Below are 14,997 nucleotides of genomic sequence, written 5' to 3'. Positions count from 1 at the left end.
AGCCTGGATCTGGATCTGCTTTGTGTTAAATCTGGACTTCTGGAGACCTTAATTAGATTCGTTTCCACATGAATTATCTCACCTCTTGGTTGAACTGTGGCCTTCAGTTCAGTGTTAAGATTCCCCTCACCACTCCATGATCAGTCCTTCTCTTCTATCTTCTTTACCTCTGAACTCTGGAAATTCAGCTCTTGACTGATCCTTATTTTCCCAAGGATCACACATTGCTCCCTCCCTTTACACACACAAACTTTAAAAATTTCACCTAACCAATACTTTTCTTACCTCCAATTTCTCATTTGTGATACTCACAAATATATATATATACACACACATATATACACACACATACATATACATACATATGTATACACACAATTCAGAAAGTCTTTCTAAATAAATACCTTATTTTCCAGAACTCTCTGTGTGGGTAATGAAGAGCTGTTTGGGGAACTTAATACTTTCCTAAGTAGGGAGCTCTCTTTAGGGAACTTATAATTGTTAACGAATTTTTCTCTTGGCTAAACCAAAATCTTTTTCCCATTTATACTTCTTGTCAAATATGTGAAGGCAGTTTCCGCTTGTCTAGTAACTACTAGACATGGATGAAACATCCTTAGTCCTTTTAACCTTTTCACACCTAACATGGTTTCTAGTTCTCTCTGTAGTCCACTTCTCCTCTACACATATTTTGGCATGACAATGAATGCCTTTTTTTTTTTAATAAATTTATTTATTTTATTTGTTTATTTTTGGCTGCATTGGGTCTTCATGGCTGCACGCGGGCTTTCTCTAGTTGCGACCAGGGGCTACTCTTCATTTAGATGCGCATGCTTCTCATTGCGGTGGCTTCTCGTTGCGGAGCACAGGCTCTAGGTGTGCGGGCTTCAGTAGTTGTGGTGCGCGGGCTCAGTAGTTGTGGCACACAGGCTTAGTTGCTCCGCGGCATGTGGGATCTCCCGGACCAGGGCTCAAACCCGTGTCCCCTGCAATGGCAGGCAGATTCTTAACCACTGCACCACCAGGGAAGTCCCTGAATGCCTTTCTTAAAATATGAAGCTTACACTTTAATAATCCAGACGTGATTAGATAATCTCCTTTTTCATTAACACTGTTCTTATTACTAAAGTTCGTATATTCCTTTAGAGTTTACAGAGTCTTTTTATAAAAATATCCTGTGGGGTTATTATCCCCATTTTGTAAATGAGAAAACTGAGGCTCAGAGTGGTTATCATTTGTGATTTGCTCAATGTCATACGATTGCTAATTTAGACATTTCACATCAATTTACATGGTCTTAATGTTACCTCTTTAGAAGTTCCATTACCCAATTGTTATATCAAATGATATAAGTAAAACCACTAAACCTTTTTCCATACACATGACTGGTTAGATCTCTTCCATCCTACACTTTGGTAATGAATTTTTAAAAATCTGAATGTATACATGTTAAATTTTATGTGTTTGGATTTGGTGTAGTTAGGGTGTATCCTGTTGTATATCACCATCTTACAAGTTTATCATATGAAAGACTACGTGGTTATAAAGTGATAGATAAATGTTATTAGTAACAGTAATAACATTTGTGTGAAGATTTTAAGAATTTTAATTTAAGAATAGTTATAATTTTAATTATTGATTCTGTCATCTCGAATTGGTTTTCTGTTTGCACATTTAAATAAACTTTGTAGGTTTTGTTAAATATAATAAAAAGCATGGAGTCAAAGATAAGCCAAGCACTATCTATCTCAGGAACTTTCAGGCTAACACACGGTATCCTAAATTCTGTGACAGTTCATCTAAACACTGCTGTCGTCCATGCTGTACTTTACTATCGTATACCAAAAGGTTACCACTAGAAAACTTTCCAACAACTGCTGAATTCAACATCTATCGTAGTTATGACAATCCTAGAAAGCCTGTCCAAAGGGTAAATTACTTTGATATGGCTGGTTCTTTATGGAAATGCATTTTGGCTTTCATTGATCACTCTATTCCATTTGTTGTATGGGATTGATGTGTCAGTGGGATGGAAGTGGAGTTTAGCTGCAAAGTGTTTGAGTTTGGGCAGGCAATAGAAGAAGAAAGGAAATGGACCGTAGCATCTAGAAGGAGGACATTTCCAGTGGAAAACAATTGTCAGTAGAAGCTGCCTCCATGACTGCTGTTCCACCTCAAAGTTAAACTTCCTGTGTATTTCATTTGGAAAGGAGCTGAGGTTTTAGCCAAAATGCTACATATTATTTCTCACAAAAAATGCCTGCAAATGTAAGCAATAGAGCAGTGCTTGCTAAACCTATCATATTCATTTCTAAAGAAACCATCCAGCTTCTAATCTGTTTCAGAATTTTCCCAAGAACTCATTTTATAATTATGTAGCTTCTAGAGTCTGCCTTTTCTTCCTTTCCCGGCACTTCTCTTTCTTTTTTTCTTGGCTGCGTTGGGTCTTCATTGCTGTGCACGGGCTTTTTCTAGTTGCGGTGAGCAGGCTTCTCATTGTGGTGGCTTCTCTTGTTGCACAGCACAGGATCTAGGCACGTGGGCTCAGTGGTTGTGGCATGTGGGCCCTAGAGCGCACAGGCTTCAGTAGTGGCACGTGGGCTCAGTGGTTGTGGCACAGGGGCTTAGGTGCTCCGCGGCATGTGGGATCTTCACGGACCAGGGATTGTACCCGTGTCCCCTGCAATGGCAGGTGGATTCTTAACCACTGCACCACCAGGGAAGTCCCGGAACTTCTCTTAACAGTGGTTTTGTGATGACATCTGTGAGGATTAATACCCTGGAATAGAATCCATTTTACACCTGGAAATTTTAAACTTATTTAAATTGAATAGATGTTCTTTTACTGTCTTTGCATCTCTTCTAACTTACAGTACTCTCTCCACATTGCTTAATCTGTCCTTTCTGGTTTGAGGATCATGCTGTTTTATAAAGAAGATGGAAGGAAGCAAAATGAAGATGGAACTACATAGATCTGGCTTTTCTCAGGACTTAGCATTATGACAGGCTGAGCAGTGGCTTTTCCTAATTTTCTCCTGTTCCAAACTTAGCTTTTTTTTGCCTTCAGCATTTTTCACAAGCTTCAGATCATTATGGATTCTGATTTTAATCCTCAAGGATTATGATACTCTTATCTACAGGTAGGTTACATAACTCTATCCAGCTTTTCTAAGCTTTCTTTTCACATCTTATCCCATGAGATTCTCCCTGCACAAGAACTGGTTTCTTTAGATTTCGCCCCAATTTCTTTTCCTTATTAGAATTATTTATTGCATAGTCAGAATGTTCATATTTTAGCATCTTCTATAGCCTATGAATCACTGCCTCCTGTAACCAGGGGACCATCCTGACCTACCCTTCCTTTTTTTTTTTTTTTTTAAACCTTTTTGGAAAGATGTTTTCTCAAAAAAACCTGGAAGCAAATGTTCAGGGCTGTTCATTTAGGAAACATTAAATACCTCTTGAGGTTCAGGTTCAGGAACTATTCACTATATACATAGAGGATTAAATCAAGGCCCTTTCCTGGAGGAGCTCACAGTCTAGGCGAAAAAACTAATGTATAAACAGATGAATGCAATGCACTGTGGTGATTGCAAAAGTAGCCAGGATGCCAGCCATCCAAGAACTCAATCTAGTTAGTCTCATTCCTTGCTTCTTAAAGTCCTAAAATTATGTCACATACTCTTAGGGCTTCTATTTTTTAAAAAATAAATTTATTTATTTATTTGGCTGCATTGGGTCTTCACTGCTATGCACAGGCTTTCTCTAGTTGCGGTGAGCGGGGTCTACTCTTCGTTGTGGCGCGTGAGCTTCTCATTGTGGTGGCTTCTCGCATTGTGGAGCATGGGCTCTAGGCACGTGGGCTTCAGTAGTTGTGGCACGCAGACTCAGCAGCTGTGGCTTGCGGGCTCCAGACTGCAGGCTCAACAGTTGTGGCACATGGGCTTAGTTGCTCTGCGGCATGTGGGATCTTCCCGGACCAGGGCTCGAACCCGTGTCCCCTGCATTGGCAGGCGGATTCCCAACCACTGTGCCACCAGGGAAGTCCTTAGGGCTTCCATTATATTCACAATAGCCAACCTGTTCTTTGTTGGTCAGAAGTCCAGAATAAAATTTTCCCTCGTTTCCAACTTGGGAAAGAGGGGTGGTCAGGAGGTGAATTTTCTCAGGTTTATTTTCTTCTGGTAGATTTAGATCTCAGAGATGTCAGGGTGGTTGACATCCTCCATGTCTCTGCAGTTTTATAATTCAGTGAAATCATATTCTGGTGGATCTGTATATCTTCTCCTGGATGATAAGTTCCTTCAGTCGTCCTTGGATGTCCTCACGGGGCTTTTGTTCATAGTTCTCAGTTTTGTGCTCACTTAAATGCTTTCCTCCAAGCTTCCAATTTCAGATTTTATAGATTTCTTATAATGGATTTTTGTCCCTCCCCATCGTTTAGTTCTGTTTCTTGGTTCCATCTAATCCAGTTTATAATGCTTCTAAGATGTATTTATCTTCTGCATTAACTTTTTTTTTTAATTTATTTATTTTATTATTATCATTATTTTTAAGCTGGTGATTTTTTGATTTTTTAAAAATTTATTTATTTATTTATTTTTGGCTGTGTTGGGTCTTCGTTTCTGTGCGAGGGCTTTCGCTAGTTGCGGCGAGCGGGGGCCACTCTTCATCGCGGTGCGCAGGCCTCTCACCGTCACGGCCTCTCTTGTTGCGGAGCACAAGCTCCAGACGCGCAGGCTCAGTAGTTGTGGCTCACGGGCCTAGTTGCTCCACGGCATGTGGGATCTTCCCAGACCAGGGCTCGAACCTGTGTCCCCTGCACTGGCAGGCAGATTCTCAACCACTGCGCCACCAGGGAAGCCCAGCATTAACTTTTAAGTTTACTTTTTCTTCTTTCGATGTACAGCTTTATATATAGACTTCTTTCCATAGGTATTTTTGCCTGTTTTTTTTTTTAAATCGATTTTACTTCCTTAGATCCTTCATAAAGCAAACATCTAGATGTTTTCCTGGTTCTCATTAGATGGTCTGATTCTTCCCCAAAAACAAACATAGATCCTCGTAGGAACATTCTAGAAGAGAAAAGTACACATTGTGTAAAACACATCTACGTATATCGTGCAGTGTTCCTACTGTATTTTGTGATTAGCTGCTTCTCCTGCTCTCTCTGTATGGAATGCCGTTTCCCTTTTCCATATCAGCTTCTCTTCCCTTGAGCTTCTCCAGTCATCATTTATCCTGCATGCAGAATGGCAGAATTGTTCATTTTCTTCTTTGTGCCCCACAGGACTTTGTTCATACCAGAACAACACTTACTGTCACATGGTGTAGTTGTTTAAATGCGTCTGACCTCCCCTTCTCTTGGCCCATGAGTCCTGCCAGGACACGGACTAGTTGGTAGTGTGCTCAGTGGTGAGAGCAAACACTTTGGAGTCAGAATGGGTATGATTACTGACTTCAGCACTTTTGAACTTTGGCAAATTCTTTAAACTACCAGAGTCTACTTAGTCTCCTCATTTGTAAAATGAAACTACTACTTAGTTCATTGGATTGTTGGTACTAAGGTAATCAAGTACATCAGGTGCATAGTGAGTGAATGAATAGTGTCTAGAGTAGAAAAATGGATAGAATATAGCTAATAGGCCTGTTTACTATCCTGTACCCATAATATTAGAATATCTTTTTTAAAAAGCATTCCTTATGTATTTTGGTGCATTGGATTTTAAAAATTATATTTGCTTGTGTTTTGGCATCTCAAGCAGTATTGAAATCATATCATTTTAGTGGCCTCTTTTTTCAGAGAGGCCTTTTGGGCCCCCAAATTTAGCTCATTCCTGCCGTCAGAAAGATTTGCATCTTTTTTGAGAGAACAGCTTGATTCGTAGCATTATACAGATGTGAAATAAATAGGCTTTTTTGGGGAAGGTGGTTTTTCAGCTCCTCTCAAGTTGGATCTTTGACTCAGCAGATATCTTGAAGCACATCAAGTTTCTAAGACACTGAGCTGCATGCTCAAGTATCTATAAAATAGCCTATTGCAGGCCTTTCATTAGAGTTGTGAGAGAAGATGTGAGTACACATAAGGGTGTACATACTGGATGTCACAACACAGTGTGCTGCCACATGAGTGTGGTTCAGACCACAGTGCTGTCATCCAGAATGATCTGAGTGGAAGACTGGGACTTTTGGAAGATTGAGTAAAAATTAGTCAAAGAGATTGGGAAAGCATTCTAGACAAAGAGAAAGGCAGGAAGTAAAGACAGAGTCCAGAAAGCCTAAATCATATTTAGCTAATCCTCAAGGCCTCTCTTTTCCTGTTTATGTCATTTCTTCTTGTTCTGCTAATGGGAATAAAATTTGACTGTTTTTTGTTAATACTTTGTTCAAGTTCTTCTGTTCTCAGAACTCTTTTTCATTGAGTTCTTAGAATTTTTCACATAGTTTAATCTCTACTTTTAGATCTATTAAACCCTTAAGATTTTGTGCCCCAGCAAATCTGCTCTGCAGTAGTGGTCTCTCTTGCTTTTTATAGTAAAGCATAATCCTAGAAATTTGAGGGTCCGTTCTTTTTGTTTAAGTAGAATAACATTTTTTCATAAACAAACTGATTTTATAAATCTGTTTGAAAGAATTCATTCACATTTTAGTTAATAAATTGAAATGATTTTTGTGACTGTCCTAAAGAACAACATGCCTATGTCATGAAGGCTTTAAGTTCTGATAGGAGAAATTTTGTGTGCTCTTTAAAGTTTGGTTTTACATATAGGACAAGCATAATTCATTTATATTTGAGTTGCTTAGAGATATGTTGAAGTTTGAGAAAGTTTAGGCTTTCTTGAAATCATATACTGGTGGAGATGGACTCCGTCCCCAAACTCACAGGAATTAGTATCTAACAGGGCTGGGGGCAGAGTGGGGAGTGTAGTGAGGGGTAGAGTGGCTGAGACAGGCTGTACTGTGTGTCCTTCTAAAAATGCATGAATATTTGAGAGTCTAACTGGTAAGAATTAACCATAATGGGAACTAGATTTCTGATGGACAACCCCTTGTACCAAGAAAGATTTGTTTCACTAAGTAACCTACCTATTGGAAGTAGCTTCTGGCTTTGAACTGTAAAGGACAGCAGTGAAGAAAAGGAAGATAAAAGCTTGTGAGAAAAAAAGATCAGATTGAAGACTGAGGCTTTGGGAAGTAGCTATGAGATAAGGATTAAAAACTGATGAACAGAAGAAACTCTTTTAGGAATATTTTGTGACTGGAACGCTCAGTGACTACTTCCCAGTTGGCATAGACTTGAAATAAGAGGTCTCTGGTCCTAGGGACTGCAGTCGGGAATGGAGTAGCCTAAGGATCAGGGCCGAATATGTGAGCCAGTTGTCCCTGCCCCAACATGAAAGTGGACAAATTGGTGGATTTGTGACTGTAGTTACATCTAGCTAGTTTAATTAATAAGGCCTATGTGTTTATAATAAAAAGACCTTGTGGAGGGGTACCAAAAAGAAGGTAGAGGCAAAATTCCAAGCGGAGACAGAATCCCGACTTGGTGGTATAAACTGCATTAGAGGAAACAAAAACTTGGAATAGCCTTTTGTTTTAGGGTTCCCCCTTAAGTGTGCTTTATTTCACCATGTTGTCATTATACATAGATCTTCTGTCTTCCCTCTTAGCAGATCTTGTTTTTCAAATGGAATCTTATGTGCTACCCTAAAATGGAAATAGATGAAATCAGGAGGTGGGAGGGATGTGTCGTCCTACTACCCTGTCCCCTTCCTCCCCAGTGGCTCCTGAGGTGGTTTTGCAGTCCGTGAAACCAATTTGAAAAGTGTTCTTTTAGGTGAAGATTTTATGCAAGCCAGAAAAACTCATTGGCTTGTCACCAGTGACAATTTATCATAAGGAGCAGATTTTCCACAGTCTTGTTCTCTGTAGCAAAGTTTTACATTTTATAACAATATATTGCAGTTAATCTGAGGAATAGAAGAAGGGAAGGAAATCTACTTGGCCGCTATAATGTGTGCTCTTGCCTAAGCCATTCATCTTTTCCTGCTTCATGATTTTCTGTGAAAGGCCTGATATCAGACACAGCTTAATTTTATTTTGTAATATAATCATTGCTTATAAAATGTGTATGTGTATTTCCTAGTAAGTAGTTAGACTAGTTTAGTGTTATGTAAAAATACCAAAGATAGTTTTAACCTGTCGTGGGTTTTTCAGGCTCAGGGCATCTGTGAATTTTAACTCCATGAACTTAACTCCATGAATGAAAGACTGCAACTCTTGTTCACCCACCAGCACATTTCCACACGTGTGCCTAACTGGCCTCTCTTTTTACTAAACTTTTATAGCCTTTATTAATCATGTACAACCCCATGACATTTCTTCTGTTGGTTTTTCAGGTTGTGATTATTGAGCTTTTCCCATATTTGCATTGTCTCACCATCTAGACTTTAAGCTCCTTGAGAACAGGAGTCATGGCTTAAGGGCTTTGTCCTCCTTAGACACTGTAGGCGTTCAGTAAATAGTTGCTTTGACTTTTATCTTGGCAGCTTTAACACATACATTTTTTGTTGTTGCCATTGTTGCTAAAATCTAGACTTGTCAGCTGCTTAGTGAGCGATGATTGACTTGTTATGGATTGGGTGTTAGACTACCAGCAAACTGGCAGAATTTTAACCATAATTTCTTCTTTAATAAAATGTGCTCTGTGCTAGGTAAACTGAAGTATACTGGTACTTCTTACACAATGGAATATGAGAGTGTGGTATATGGCATTTTGAAAGTACTTTAAATTCTGTCTTTGAGTTCTACTCTGAAAAATAAAACTACTACAAACAACTTCACCCACTCTCCTGCCCTCAAATTATTTAGAACCGAAACAGTGGTTTTGTACATATTTGGAAATTATAAATTAAAATTAATTTTTTAACATCATAAAACATTTAAACATATTAGCAATCCTTTAAAAATATACAATCCTTCCCTAATGTATTACACTACCACTAATTAAATACTTTAAAAATAAAATTAGTATCATTTAGTATAAAGTATGTTCAGTGACTTGATTTTCATTGTAGTTTGCTTATGGAAAGTTTAAAGGGCTTTCTATGTCTTCTTTGTCTTTGTACTGTGTTGGTGGTGAGAAGGCTTGTTAGTTAGATTGACTGCACGGTACCTCTGTGAGAATACCGGCTATTATCCCTCCATTGCTAGGAGGAGACTGTGGTGCATAGAGCCAGTTCCTGGCACGTGAGAAATCTTCTTACCTTGGCTTTTTGGAAACTACTATCTATTCAGTATTGAGTATTAGAAAAAAATTGTTGTTAGGCACCTATCAAGTAATAAATGGTCTTCAAATTGCTTTCCCTTCTCTTATTTTATCCTTACGAGAGAAGAAAGCAGATGTTATTCTTACTTATGAAGCATACTAAGAGACTTACTTACATGCTCAAGGTTATATTAATTACGGTTGCCTTATACAGTCCATCTGCAATTTTCAGCCCAGTGTTTTCTCCATTAGACCTACGGACTTGTACATAGTGAATCATATGCCAGTGTGAAGTCCTATATAAATAAAGGGAAATGAAGTTGCATCAGGTTGCATCCAAGTGTCCTGTCCTGGTACTATTTAAAAGGAAATGTGTATTCGAGTGGAATTATTTAGAGCCCTAGAAACAAAGGAATCAGCTTCCTTTGTGTCAGTGGTTATCAGCCAGGGATGATTTTGCCCCCGCCCCGCCAGTAGCCGTTTGGCAATGTCTGGAGACATTTTTCATTGTCAGAGTTGGGGGTGGGGAGTAGTTGTGCGCACACTGCCGGCATCCAGCGGTGCTGCTAAACATCCTGCAGTGCGCAGGACGGCCCCCTCACGACGGGGAGTGAATTATGTAGTCCAGAATGTCAGTAGTGCTGAGGTTCATCAACCCTGCTGTATGTATTGCAAGGAATGGAATTACCAGAAGCCCTCTCAGCCAAAACAAATTTGGGTCGGAGGTGGGGTGGGAGGGTGGGCAGGGAGGTAGAGGAGGTGATTTCAAGTGTGGCTATTGAATTTTTCATGGGGTTAGCATTTATCTGATTTCCTTTTTCTTGCCCCTTCTTTGTGCCAACACTTGGCATAGCAGTAGTAGAGAAAACAGTGAAGAAAACTTCTTTTCTTCTTGTAAACTACTTAGAATAGTGGTCCCATTCCCAGAGCTAATGAGTCAGTCCACTTCCTAGTGACACTCGCAACTTCACTGTAAACCAGTTCTCCATGCTATCAGGCTCCCAAGATGTCTAGGCACATGACTTTGTTTTTGGCAAGATTGTGAGAATTATAAACTAGCTAATTTATTCCCCAAGGTATCTGATAATCATAGTTCACCTGGGAGGATCTAAGTTTCTCACTGTTTCTGTATCATGCGCCGTCTGTGAATGTCTTTGGCTAACATACTCTTGCTTGATTTCATTAGCCTAAAATCAGAGAAACAAGTATCTTTTTTTTAAATAGATGTTATTTTTTTAGAGCAGTGTTAAGTTCACAGCAAAATTGAGTGGAGAGTACAGAGTTCCCATATATCCCCTGCCTGTGAACAAATGTCTTTCGATTTTATTGTAATACTGATTTTCAGATAAACTTTATATAAATGCAAATGTTATTGTTAATGCAAAGTTCCTTAGTTCCAGTTCTCACTAACTGTAAAGCAAAAGTAAGGAGAAAATGGGTTTTACTAAGTTATGGGTTTTTTTTTCTTTTTCCCTGTGCAGTGAAAGAGGGAACCTCAAATCATCTGCATAGGCTTCTTAATTGACTTTGGCTACCTAAAGTTCAAGAGCATTAATCTTCCTTAAAATTTTCCCATGTAGTTGTACATCACCTTTTTATATCAGGGAGATTTTATTTCCCTCCTGTGAAGTTTTCCTTGTTTAGAGTTCAGTTTTTGGTTAATTGAAAACAAGTTAAGTTATTCAGTCTGACAGTGTGACTACTTTAAAGGTTAGAATGTAGCCACCGAACCTTCCTGTAATTGAGGGTATTCTAGGACTTTATTAGTGTCATCTTGTTAATGCCTCATGCAGCTGGAGTGGACTAGGGGGTGGGGGGAATTGATGATTGTGTTGTTGATTAGAATTTTTCTCCCCTGGCTGCAAATTCCAGTTTGTTCCTTTAGCGAAATATTTCTCCTACTAGTCATGGCTGATGGACATACTATAATGTTTCCGTGTTTCTTTTTTGCTTCCTTTTCATCATGGGTCTCACAAGCCCCTGGGATTTGCCTTAAACATTTAACCTATTAAAAAGACAATTAATTGTCTATACAAATATAAAGTAAATAGTCTATACAAGACTGAGAGCTCGGTGTTACTAAAAAAAAAAACAACTCAGGGTCTGGGTTTCAGGTCTTGACGGTACAAGTCATGTGACTTGTGCAAATTATTCTAGAGTCTATTTCTTTATCTGTTAAATGCACACTACTCCCCCTGCTCTGCCTGCCTCACAACATGAGGATCAAATGAAATAATAATGGACTATGAGAGTGCTTTGTGAATTGTACAACACAATGCAAATGTCAGATAGGATGCAAATAGAAGGGTAAGCTTTAGGAAATTACACTGATTGTGAATTGGAATTCGGTTTGAAGAATTTATTTTCCTTTCTGTTGACTAGTCTGTAGAGTGTAGATTGTCTTTTCTTCATCTAAGTAAATTCAGAGATGACTTTTGTTGCATTTGATTGTAGTTTTTTGTCTTTTTATAAATAACATCAATAGGGTTAAAAGCTTCACTTGCTGAAATGTTAGAATTTGGCATAGGTTAGTGATTGGTGCAAAGGAAACATTATAAAAAGAAAACTCTGAATTCACCAAATAGCATAGACTGTACCTGATAGAATATCGTTGTCATCGTCGCCATCATCATCATCATCATCTGTGGTGACTGCTCATCAATTCTGTAGAACCAGAAATAATTTTCTATGCTCTTCTCAAAAACCACGGTTGGTAGTTTGACCTACTGTCCTATTTTCAATAAAACAATTATTCTAAGTAGTAGTTACACTTTACGCTTCCCCTCCCCTCCCCCCAGCCAATTAGTTATATACCATGTGGATTCTGGATGGTAGTAGATCAAGTGAGTTTAGTCACAATTTATGAAAGCCTTTTTATCTTGATAGTGTTTTATCATATTTGATGCTATTTGTAAATAGAACCAGAGAACTAACTGTAGGACTCCAGGACTTGTGTTTTAAATGATGAGTAGAACTGTAAGAATAGAGTGGGCAGACTGCTGGAAATGATTCCATCTAAAAGGTAGCTTCGCCCCTGTCTCCTTGGCCTTTGTGACTAATGGAAAAATACTCTTTTCAAATTCAAAAGCCTATACATTACTGCCTTTCTCCTCTGAAATACATGATCAGTTTTATAATCAGGGAGAACTTAATTATTTTTCTTTTTCTATTGGCTTATGTTTATTCTTCATAAAATGACTTTTCTTTCATTTAATGGGCTCAGAATACACTCCTATATTGAACTTTACAGGCTTGCTTTTTTTTATAGCGTAAATCAGGTCAGCTGGCTAAATGCCCCACTAACTGAAACTATATAATGTAGTTGGAACTAAATTGTGCTCTGGAGCATTGAGTCTTTAAACTGGATTATTGACTTACAAATGAAAATGGTAAAGAGTCTGTAAGAAGGACAAGAAGCTCCCTCTCCTGATCCTTGAGCAACTTTTTCCTCACTTATTTCAGGGGCTCTGAGCTCATGAGCAAAATCCTAACCAAGTTTATCTTGCTAGGACAACCCATTTTAAATGCTCAATAAAGAAAGAATAATTCTTCTCCCGCTTAACAACTAAAGAACAACATATGTTTCTAACATCAGCTTTTTATTTTTTTTTTTTTATCTTTCATTTTTTTGTTGGTAAATCTCCCAGACAACAGCAGTTCTGTAGAGAGTTTAAATATGAAGGAATGGCAGGACGGGCTAAGGGCACTTCTACCCAACATTAACATCAGCTTTGGTGGACTGCCCAATTCTTCTTCCCCCTCCAACGCCAGCCACAGTGCACCAACGTCCAACACTGCCACCACCGACAGCCCGAGTTGGGACAGCCCTGGCAGCTGGACAGACCCAGCCATCATCACAGGTAACTTTCTCACTCCTTCAGCTCCAATGACTGCCATCAGTTTGGTTTTTAGCACAGATTAACTAAAAACAAGAGGTCTCTTCAACGTAATCTTCCCAAAGCCACAAGTGTGTGGTAGCTTGTTTCGTTCTCCGGGGTCATGTAGCCTCAGTTAACTCTGTTGGCCTAGTTGTGTAACAAGGCATTTGGTACCTAGGTTGCTGCTTTTGGTGTAAGTAGGTGCTAACATCTGACAGAATGTGTGTATTTTGTAGGTCTCAAAGTACAGAAGGATCTGACTTATCCTCTCAAAGGAACATACTCCACTTTAAAAAATAAAGCTCTCTATTATAAGGCTATCTTGTTTATGTATCCCTATTAGAGAAGGAGAAGCACAATTGGGAAATAACATCATGCAATCCTGGGGACTCATTGTGGCAACTCTGCCTCTGTGACATTGGGGGATGATGTCTGTATAGTTGAAGAGGAGGCATGGGTTTGTGTGACGATAAATCGTGGTCATTGTGGGTGGGGAATAAAAGGAGCATAAGATTGAGAAGGTCTTATTTGGAAGGAGTTTAAAATTGTAATTCTTTGTTTCTTTTTGGAGAAACTAAGCGCCTTAAATTTTTTTGTTTGATGAAATTCTTATGCTTTCTGCACAAACTCACCATTTTCCTTCTTGTTTTCTTTTCTCTCCTTAGGTATTCCAGCATCTTCAGGAAACAGTTTAGACTCTCTTCAAGATGACAATCCTCCACACTGGCTCAAATCCCTTCAGGCCCTCACAGAGATGGACGGCCCCACTGCTGCTCCATCACAAGCCCACCACAGCGCCCCCTTCAGCACACAGATCCCTTTGCACAGAGCCAGTTGGAATCCCTACCCTCCTCCTTCAAATCCTTCCAGCTTTCACTCGCCACCCCCAGGCTTTCAGACAGCCTTCAGACCCCCCAGCAAAACCCCCACAGATTTGTTACAGAGTTCAACACTGGACCGCCATTAGGGAAAGAGGAGAATTCATTAGAAAATGCAGGATTTGTCCCACCCTGTTTTCGCCCTCTCAGCCGACCCACAGCTCCCTTCTCATCTCTTATGTTCTGAAGAATCCAGTTCCTGTCAGTTTTGTTTCTCCCTACCCCCAGATGCAATGCGATCGCAGGGTCATTACCATCTTTTTTTTATTGTAAAAGTTTCTGTTGATCCAGCATTTGAGTGACACTGTTGAATGTTTTCTAAAAATGCCTTTTTAAGGAGGAAAGAAAAGAAATCAAAGGGCAGTCTCGATACTTAGAAAATTACTGTTTGTCTGTTGCGCATAATAATGACATAATCTGCTTAGCAGAAAATGATTAATCTATAGGGAAGGTGAAGTAAATGCATTATCAACTGCAGAAGTTTGAAAACCAGGTTGATTGAAATGAGATGGCTAAATGCATGGGGGAAAGCAGTGGTCCTGGCATCCATCTTGTTTTCAGCTTATCACTGTTGCAGGGAAAATGCTTTTAATTTAGTTTTTAATTCTTTTGGCAAGTTGATGGAGAGGACTTGATTGTGTTGTTAAGCAAAAGAATTTATCGGAAGTTGATGGAGAGACAAATTGATCTGCGGTAGTAACTGGCCTATTGCTAAAGAGTTTATAAAGAGGGGAGAAGTGATTTTTTAAAGGAGAAAAAAAATTTTTTTGACTTTAGATTTAAAGTAAATTCAAATGTTTTAAAGAAAAACAGTATTCACAGATGTAATACCTATGCATAATATAAGAGCTGAAATATAAGTGATTTCTTCGATCTTTCTCCTCTGTCAGAATCTTTTTTTCTTTTTACCTTAAATTCACCTGACTAAGGGCACTCTGAGATAGCACTGCTCTCGGGCCATCTGATCACCATC

General features: G+C 39.0%; 1 protein-coding gene across 4 annotated transcripts in view; it reads left to right on the top strand.

The window, feature by feature from the left end:
- CNOT4 (CCR4-NOT transcription complex subunit 4) overlaps positions 1–14,214 on the top strand; it is a 146,624-nt gene extending 132,410 nt beyond the window's left edge. For 2 of the 4 annotated variants that reach the window (XM_061198071.1, XM_061198070.1), the window contains exons 11-12: positions 12,916–13,128; positions 13,812–14,214. In XM_061198071.1, coding sequence (XP_061054054.1) covers positions 12,916–13,128; positions 13,812–14,113 — 515 coding nt within the window. In that variant the 3' untranslated portion in view covers positions 14,114–14,214. The remainder of the gene's footprint in view (positions 1–12,915; positions 13,129–13,811) is intronic. The other 2 variants (XM_061198073.1, XM_061198072.1) reach the window with 1 other exon arrangement.
- The last annotated feature ends 783 nt before the right edge of the window (positions 14,215–14,997 follow it).

Source organism: Eubalaena glacialis, chromosome 8 (assembly GCF_028564815.1).
Source record: "Eubalaena glacialis isolate mEubGla1 chromosome 8, mEubGla1.1.hap2.+ XY, whole genome shotgun sequence".
Lineage (NCBI taxonomy): Eukaryota > Metazoa > Chordata > Mammalia > Artiodactyla > Balaenidae > Eubalaena > Eubalaena glacialis.
This window is presented reverse-complemented; position numbering and strand designations above follow the sequence as displayed.